The sequence below is a fragment of the Filicampus tigris genome, chromosome 6, assembly GCF_054856515.1.
Source record: "Filicampus tigris isolate MCC_2025a chromosome 6, RoL_Ftig_1.0, whole genome shotgun sequence".
Taxonomy (NCBI): domain Eukaryota; kingdom Metazoa; phylum Chordata; class Actinopteri; order Syngnathiformes; family Syngnathidae; genus Filicampus; species Filicampus tigris.
In genome coordinates this window covers 1,625,001-1,634,817 of record NC_141222.1, presented here as the reverse complement: position 1 = coordinate 1,634,817, position 9,817 = coordinate 1,625,001, and the positions used below count along the sequence as shown (strand labels likewise).

Sequence of the window (9,817 nt, the reverse complement as noted above, 5' to 3'; positions counted from 1 at the left end):
TTGTGTCTTTCTCCATATTTCATGTAATATATAGAGATAAATACATTTAACCCCAAAACAAGTGTTTGAATTAAATTAACCTTACCAAACGTTGACTGTGCCTTCAGAGCTAAATGAGATGAAATATTAGCTATGAATCTAAAAAGTATAAAAACTATTGATCGCTCAACTGTTTGACTTGGGACCATATATACAGTCAGCAATCAAACATAACGTGCCAACTTTGTTTTTGATGACAGAACACTTAAAACAATACTTCTTTCAGACAATAGCATTTTACAGTGATACTTAAAAGAAGGGATTAGATTGCTTATTTCATATCATAATTTACAAGGAAGTATTTCACATCCGAAATAATGAATAATGCCTGAGAAAATGGAAAAAAGATTTTATCCCACCCCGCTTTCTCGTTAATATTGTCCCAACACGCTTCTTTGGTGCTTCTTGGTGAACTAATTCCAAATTATGGCCTCCGTATACTCATGGAAATGATTGAGAGACTAAAATATCCAAGTCTTGTGTCATGGTTATGTAAAAAAAAAAAAAATCACTAACATCTTTTTAGCCACATTAATCTGAACGATCACAATAAGGTTCACCTTTTTCTCATCTTGTAGACAAGTTACTACAGTACCGTACTAGCTATTATGACTGGTTGTTACGTGATGTATCAGTTGCTATGCAGTTGCTAAGGTCCTTTTATGCTTTGTCCTATTCAGTGTTTTCAAACTTTGTGCCGCGGCAAACTGGTGTGAGATATTGTCAGGCGTGCCATGGGAAATTATCTAATTTGTGTGTCTGTGCAGTCCAGCACCTGGCAGCGTAATCATATCTTTACTACATTGTAGTACTCTTCTATACCAGTAGGTAGCAGCAGCAGGTAGCTAATTGTCTTTGTTTAGAGACGAATTAGTGACGCATGTTTATCCAAACAGGCCCATGTTTCACACTGAGTAAGTATCAATATGAAACATTATAAAATACTTTTTTCTTTGTGTTTATTTAATCCTATGCAAGACGTTATAATATAATGTCATTCTTCAATGTTAAAAAATGCTTATCGTCGCTGTCATGTGAAAAACACTTATCTCCTTTTTTTTTTATTTTCTTATTTTTACATGAATCATGTTTCCACGTTACAGACATCGCATTAAAGTGAAAATTAAAAAAGTTTTTAAAAAGTGTTTTTCAGAGGACTGCAACGTTATATAAACAATATAACACTTGTATTGTTAAAATAAGCTTTTTTTTCCACAATTTCAGCTGGTGGTGTGCTGTGGGATTTTATTCAATGAAATAAATGTGCCTTGACTCAAAAAAGTTTGCAAAACACTGTCCTATATGATGTCATAGAGGCCTGAACTCTTACAGTATAAAAGCTTGAGTAACTCAGTGACACGTTGTCAGTACATCAAACCTTTTTTGAGTGAGGATGCAAACTCTCTTCCAGTCCTGATCTCTGTTGTTACTTTGTATTTTTGTTGATAAAGACTTTTTACTCTGCAACTTCCGTGTCATGTCTGCGTATGGGTCAAAATCCCGATCCTCACGTGACAGCTCACTGACCAGTCGTGGATCCAACCCAGCACACTCAGACACGATCCCTCAAGCTGAAGATGTCACCACCTGCTCCTAAACATCCCTCCACCTCCAATCAGGTAGTGATTGTCTCACCGGCTGCTGCTTTGCCTTTTCACTGGGAACCTCTCGTGTCACTCCTCCCCGATGGGTTGCTCAGGCCGTCGCAAGTCCCAGTCTGCCTCCAACCACTCTCGGCCTGCCGACCACCGCCACACCCTTCGTGTAAGATTTGTCTTTTCTTCCATGTGTCTCTCATCTTTGCCATCTACTTGTCCTAGTTTTGCACATTCCCCTTTTAGTTTAACACCCAATGTTTTGTTTTTAGAGTCAGATTTTTCTGACTATGAACATGGCCACGATTTGGTTCATGATGATGATTATGATTCTGACATTGAATTTGGTCTTCCTGGTTTTTCAAGCCCTGGTCAGTTTTTGTCACGTTTTTCCGATGATGATTCCTTCGTTTCCGATTCAGATTTTGACACTGATTTTGGTTTACCCGGTCCCTTCCCCAGTCATTAGTCAAGCCCTTGTCAGTTTTTGTCACGTTTTTCTGATGATGATCCCTTAGTGTCCACTCGAGAATCCCTTCCCACCGTTCCCGCCCGATTGGCCGTTTACACAGGACCCCCGAGGAGTGGCTGCTGCGTAGGCGCCCGAGTAGAGATTCTGGTTGCTCCCATAATTCAGCCTTTTAGGAGTAAGGTCATTACCAACCTATACCCAAGCCACTACACTCCCCTCCTTTTTCGGCACCTCATTCACTGCGTACTTCTTCACCTAGTCCCGTTCATCCCATTTCTTCTAGTTTGCCTTCCTCTCAATCACCAAACCCCTCGTGTCTCGTGTGCGTCCCAACCTCTATGGTGGCAGGCTGATGAGGCAGGGCCCCGTGCCAGCTCCCCGGCAGTGCCAGGCAGAGGTGGGTAGAGTAGCCAAAAATTGTGCTCAAGTAAAAGTACTGTTACTTCAGAATAATATGAGTCAAGTAGAAGTAAAAAGTAGTCATCCAAATAATTACTTGAGTAAAAGTAAAAAAGTACTTGGTGAAAAAACTACTTAAGTACTGAGTAACTAGAAACGTCTCATTAATTCTTTTATTTTTTTAAAAACAACCATTCAATGAGATGAAAATACAAAATAATCATCTTCAGGTAAATTAAAGCCTATCCAATCAATACAATTAATTACATTTAAATTAAATAATATCTTAAAATAATCTTAAGGTAAATTCGAGTACTTTAATAAACAATAAAATAATAATAGTATAAATAAAATAAATAAATTAAGCACAAGTAGCACAAAATGTCAGCCCCTGGCCTGTACTTTTTTTTTTTTTAACAGGCTCCGCAGGCAGAACAACAAGATAGCTGTTTGAATGTTTTTTAGGTCTGGAGTCCATAAGACCAATTAGCAATTTACAAAACAACTACTTACTCAATTCGTGTTTGTTTTATCTTTCAAGACGGTATCCAATATAAATAAAGACTCACACAAATCGATTGAATTTTCTCGTCGGTTTTCTTTACCATCTCTGAGGTTCAGGAATCATACAATGATCAGATCTGGGCAGCTTTAACATCCTCGTGAATGCTCTCATCAGAAACGGGCGAGGGTAGAAAAGGGGCGCGGTCTAACATGCAGCCCTCACATTTATATTCTTCAAAATCTAAACATAATGTGGGTTGGTCTCCTCCCTGGCTGGCCCTGCCTATGGGGCTGATCTTCACCAGCTGGTCCCGTGCTCAGATCAGGGCACGCTGACTCTGAGACTTTGAACTGATTATGCGATGTGTAATTCCCAATTTGGTTTTTGGTCAACCTATTGGCTAATATAAAGCCATTCATATAGATTCAGATCCTTCATAGCCCATGAAATCGTATAAATTGTGTGTGTGTGTGCATCCGAAAACAACTCTTTCCCGCAGCTGGAGTTGAATGTGATCACGTGACGAGACTGCGGGGCTATACAGAGAGAGAGAGAGAGAGAGAGAGACGCGTACGTACGCGGAGGGGATTTAAGTATCGGGTTCAATGGAGCCTAATGTAGCGGAGTAAGAGTACAGTTTCTTCTTCACAAAACTACTCAAGTAAAAGTAAAAGGCAAAGTGATTTAAAACTACTCCTAGAAGTACAAAATTTCCCAAAACTTACTCAAGGAAAGCTAACGGAGTAAATGTAGCTCGTTACTACCCACCTCTGGTACCAGGCCCTCTTCCTAGCATTGAAGACATCCTGGTAGATGTCTCTTGGCAGTAGCACTCCTCTGACTTCACTGCAAAAGGCAGCAGCATGTGCTTCGGTGGTTTGGTTTGACCACTGGTGATGGCAAACACCAGATCACCAGGGATTTGGTGAGTCATTCAACTATTTCTGGTGGCTGAGAATCGACTATCTTCCCTGTAATCCCTGCAATCACATCCTCCAGTTGTTCCAAGAGTATCTTGGCTCCCTCAGAAAAGGTGAGTCGTTGGCCATTGTTGACCCAGGACCTCTCCCACACACACACCATGACTTAGATCCACACCAAATAGATATGCTCAAGTCTTCCCCTGCCTCCTTGTGTTTGATTAATTAATCATAAATCAGTCTTAATTGAATTTAGGCACATTTTGTCTCAAATGTGCCTGTACATAAATGGGTATATTTTCAAAACGTATAAGGGCTACAGGAATAAATCTGGTACCTGCTGAAAGGTAAGGCCTGTGAGATGTCAAATGTGCTTTCTAAAATAATGTTTACATTACTAAATTACTTTGGTGGAAATAGATACACAAGCAACATTTTAAAATGTGATTTCCACCTATGCAGATTTTAAAAAAATAAGGCTGTAACAGCCTCTGATTTTATCTGGGTATGTAATAATACCAACATTTCAGTTCTCCAATGTCTTCAGAATATATAATACTGATTTAAGAAGCCCGAGTAGTCAGTAAGTAATCAACAAGCCCCATAGTACCAAACAAGCACCATACACAACTCTCGAACATCAACGATGACATACACTGTTAAAAAGGAAATAAGTATGTTCGTTTTTGCAGATTAAGTGGACGGTTCTCAAGCAAACACACAACACGTACCTTAGTCCGAATGACGGTGTTGTTATTATTCGCCGCCTTCATCATCTGCGGGACCTGCACCTACCGTTTGTAAATTGCACATGAGAGGCTTATTTATAATGTTTAAATTAGGGCTGTCAAAATATAAGAATTAACTATGGCGATTAATTTAAATTTAATTAAAATTTAAATTCAATTTTTCAAAAAATTAACTCTGTTAACTCAGTTTTATTTACTTCCTGTAGCAGCTGACCTCTGCTCACTGTGTGGCCAAACTTAGAGAAGAGTCACTGTCGCAAAGACAGACTTTTACGTAATTTTAATTTAAAAAGTTGCTTGACGCCGCTTTGGAGAAAGCCAAAATAATTTGCACACTTTGCACAGCCAAATTCAAATACTGTACCGTATTAGTTGTATGTCTTTGGTGTATTGGTGTATGTCGTAACCAATTCGACTCCCAGCTGACTCTTGTTTACCAATCATATTTCTTATTCTACTCATAAACGCTGCAATGACAATGTCACTACCATCACCTACAGGCCAATACCAGCTGCTCACAGTACCACCACCCTCACTAGCTCCCCCTGCAGGCCCTCATTATCATTACCACTATCGGACAACTTTCCCATTGAAACCATCACCGGCAGACGCTTCCCTTGCACACACAAACAACGTGGTTTTAACAGTGGTAATCTAGTATATGTTAACACTGCTCATTCATACCACCATGAGCGCACATCCAGCACAATAATTAATCTGGCCGTGCTGAACGTACGCTCCCTTTTAAACAAAACTTTTATCATAAACGACCTGATTCTAGACAATAATTTACATGGTTTACTTTTGTCTGAGACATGGCTTGGTCCAGATGCTCCAGTTGCTCTCAACGAGGCTTGCCCACCGAATTTTAACTTTTTATTTTCTACAAGGGATGGCAAAAGAGGAGGCGGGACTGCATCAATTTTTATTAATACTCTTTTATCAAAGGAGATCATTTTTAGCAGCTATTTATCGTTTGAACACCATGCCTTTGTTTTTAGCAGTCCCCCTATTCTCTGCATTACCGTTTATAGACCTCCCCATCATTCCACTTCTTTTATTACAGAATTTTCAGAATTCTTATCCATTTTATATTCCAGTTATAACAGGATATTAATAACTGGCGATTTTAATATACACATGGACAACATCTCGGACCCACTATCCAGAGATTTTTTAAACCTTTTAAACTGCTTGGATTTTAAACAGCACGTCTTGCAGCCAACTCACAACAGAGGACACACCCTGGATTTGGTTATAACCTATGGCTTGTCTGCTGGTGTGTCCTCTGTTGTTGACTTGGCACTGTCAGACCACTACTGTGTCTATTTTAACATCGCCAGTTTTAACCATCTAGCAGTCCCGGTTAGAACAGTGAAGAAACGCTACCTATCTTCTGAGGTGGCTGCAAATTTTATCGAGATCTTAAAAAGCACTCCTGCTGAAATTTTACCTGCACCCTGTGATCTTATTGTTGACAATTTTAACCTGCATCTTAAATCATCATTAGATTCAGTAGCTCCACTTTTAATTAAAACAACAAAAACAAAGACTGTACCTCCGTGGAGAAACAATGCTATCAAAATATCAAAGAGAAAATGCAGGAGTGCAGAGAGGAGGTGGAGAAAAAGTAAAATTTTGACTATGAAATTTTATGCGAACAACTGAAATCCTACAATAAAACAGTCAAACTGGCAAGATCTTCCTATTTCTCAAACCTCATTACAGTCAATAAAAACAACCCCAGAGTTCTCTTCTCCACCTTTGAACTTTTAACTAGTTCTGATTTTAATAAGTCCCCACAGAGACCAACAGACGCTCTCTGTGAGGACTTTGCAGACCACTTCAGAAGTAAAATCGATGACATAAGATCCAGTCTTTTAGCCCGTCAAAACACAAGTTTTAATAAACCCGGACAATCATATTTACATGAGGAAACACTGGAAAGTTTTGCCCTGGTTGATGCAGGGACACTTGTTCGAGTTTTCTCCCAGGTAAACCCACCAACCTGCCTTTTGGATCCAATTCCCACATTTCTTTTTAAGACATTTTATGGATTTTTTGAGGAACAAATTTTAAATATAGTTAATTGCTCTCTTCAGACGGGCGTCTTCCCCGCTGCCTTTAAAACGGCGGTGGTGAAGCCCCTTCTGAAAAAGAGCAATTCTGACCCGAGCGTTTTTAATAATTACAGACCTGTATCCAACTTACTGTTTTTAAGTAAGATTTTAGAAAAACTGGCTTTCATCCAGTTGAATCATTTTTTAAATACAAATAATATTTTGGAGAAATATCAATCTGGGCGGCACGGTGGACGACTGGTTAGCACGTCCGCCTTACAGTTCAGAGGTCGTGGGTTCGATCCTGGCTCCGGCCTCCCTGTGTGGAGTTTGCATGTTCTCCCCGTGCCTGCGTGGGTTTCCTCCGGGTACTCTGGTTTCCTCCCAGATTCCAAAAACATGCATGGTAAGTTGATTGGACTGTCTAAATTGCCCCTAGGTGTGATTGTGAGTGCGGATGTTTGTCTCTGTGTGCCCTGCGATTGGCTGGCAACCAATTCAGGGTGTCCCCTGCCTACTGCCCAAAGACAGCTGGGATAGGCTCCAGCACGCCCGCGACCTTTGTGAGGATAAGCGGTATGGATAATGAATGAATGAAATATCAATCTGGTTTTAGGATGAACCACAGTACGGAGACTGCTCTTTTAAGGATTTTAAATGATATTAGGGGCACTGCAGACGTGAGAAAACTCAGTCTTGGTGCTACTGGATCTAAGCGCTGCTTTGGATACAGTATATCACCAAATTTTATTAAATAGACTTAAAAATCTAGTGGGCATCTCTGGTACTGTTTTTGACTGGTTTTATTCCTATCTCACAGACCGATATTTCTTTGTAAGTATGGATACTTGTTCCTCCAAAACCCATGAAATTAAATGTGGGGTTCCCCAAGGTTCGATTTTAGGCCCCCTACTTTTTAATCTTTATATGCTTCCCCTTGGGGATGTCATCAGGGGACACGGCATCAGCTTTCACAGCTATGCTGATGACACGCAGCTGTATATTGCCGTGTCTCCTGATGACACAGGACCCATTGATACCCTTTTAAATTGCATTTTAGATATCAAGTCATGGATGGCGGATAATTTCCTACAGCTCAATCAGGACAAAACTGAAGTTTTAGTTATTGGTCCCGAAGGTCAGAGAGAGAAGCTTTTACCAAAACTACACATTTTTAATCCCTCACATTGTGTGAAGAACCTTGGCGTCATTTTTGACTCTGAGCACAGTTTTATTCCTCATATTAAAAATGTAACCAAGATTGGTTTTTATCACCTTAAGAATATCGCCAGAGTCCGCCCGTTTCTCTCTCAGGCTAACACGGAAGTGCTGATGCATGCTTTTATTTCCTGTCGTTTAGATTACTGTAATGCCCTGCTCTCTGGCCTCCCGAAAAAGAGCATTTCACCATTGCAACTACTGCAGAATTCAGCCGCTCGGGTGCTGACGAGAACCAGAGGGCGGGAGCACATTACGCCAGTTTTGAAATTGCTGCATTGGCTCCCTGTGTGTTTCAGGATCAATATTAAAGTACTTTTATTAGTTTATAAATGTGTTAATGGTCTTGGGCCATCTTATTTATCTGATTTGCTTTTATCATACCAACCCTCGCGGATCCTGAGGTCCTCTGGCGCCGGCCTTTTATTTGTTCCAAGGGTGAGGACCAAAATGCATGGCAGGCTGCATTCAGCCGTTTTGGTCCTCACCTTTGGAATAACCTGCCAGAGGACGTCAGGTCTGCAGAGACTGTTGATATTTTTAAGAGGAAGCTCAAGACACACCTTTTTAGTTTGGCTTTCAACAACTTTTAAATAATTTATCTTTTCTTTTGATTGAAGATAATTTTTGTTTTTCTTCTTTTTTTTCTATATATTTGTTGGGAGGGAGGGCATGAACGGATTTTTTTTTTTTCTTCTAATTATCTATGTTTTGCTTTGAATGTTTTAAAGCACTTTGAGTTGCATTTTTATGTATGAAAAGTGCTATATAAATAAAATGTGATTGAGTGATTGATTGATATTGTTCAATAGATGAAGCATCATATTCAAGGAAAAAAAAAAAAGCTATCAGAACAGTCTTTGAATCGCAACATACTTTTATTTCTTTTCCACATTAATACCAAGATTTTACTCAAGTAAATATCGCTTCCAAGCTTCGTAAAAAAATTGTACTTGAAAAATGCAATTAATAGCTATCAATTATGGAAAATTTTGCAATTGATTTGTTTGAAAAAAAATATCGCTTGACAGCTAGCACTAGTTTAAATTGCTCCGAAGTGTATACACTTACTACACACAAGGTACACAAACAAAGGCGGTAGGTCCGATTTGTAGCTCCACTCAGTTTAGGGAATTCTGTAGGGATCCAAACCATTTAAAATGTCTATTTTTGCGTATTGTATGTTATCGGCATCTAAATTCGCTGTCTAATTTATCCTTGTAAAGCCCCGCCAATTTCTCGCATTTTAACATGTTTTTGAACCGACAAATACACAAATGTCGCATACAATGATTATTACTCGCTGTTTGAGTAGTTATTAAAGGTATATTATTCGTTAAAAGTCTGTTCTGAGTGTCTTTAATTAAATGTAAATGCATGATGTCTGTAGCAGTATGTACTGTAGCTCCTCTCCTGGGACCACCAGTCCACGAGTCCCGTCTGTTACAGGTGGTATTGCATTACTACCGTGTGGAGGGTGCGTGTCACTGCACTTTGTCAGATTGACGTACCCTACGTCATAGGCTGTGCCAGCTCGATGTTGTCGCTGCAGTAAACTGACAACACAGAAGTTATCCTCATGCCCGTATTTATCACACCATACTTCTAACGCCGTCATTCCCCCTCTGAGGCAGCCGGGTGTGGGTTGGGTGGTGGTGCTTCAGACAGAGCCTGCCGTTGTCCCCTCTATCACATCTACCAGTCAATATTTTACTCTCGGCTAATAATACCTCTTTAACTGTGACGCCGTCAGCAGCTCTTCAGTGGACGAAGGGCTGCTCTTTCTCGGACTCGCTGGCTCAATCCTTAGACTCAGCCTTGTCAACATTTTGAAATAGATGTAATGCTTCTTCTAACTGT

At 39.9% G+C, this 9,817-nt stretch overlaps 1 protein-coding gene across 4 annotated transcripts in view; it reads left to right on the top strand.

The window, feature by feature from the left end:
- Positions 1-1,423: 1,423 nt before the first annotated feature.
- LOC147145439 (uncharacterized) overlaps positions 1,424-9,817 on the top strand; it is a 78,659-nt gene continuing 70,265 nt past the window's right edge. For 2 of the 4 annotated variants that reach the window (XR_015087049.1, XR_015087048.1), the window contains exon 1: positions 1,424-1,803. Coding sequence is in view for 2 of the 4 variants with exons in the window: in XM_086032534.1 (XP_085888660.1) it covers positions 1,726-1,803; positions 2,390-2,503 (192 nt within the window). In the remaining 2 variants the exon portion in view is untranslated. Of the gene's footprint in view, positions 1,804-2,389; positions 2,504-9,817 lie in introns of all 4 variants that reach the window. The other 2 variants (XM_086032535.1, XM_086032534.1) reach the window with 2 other exon arrangements.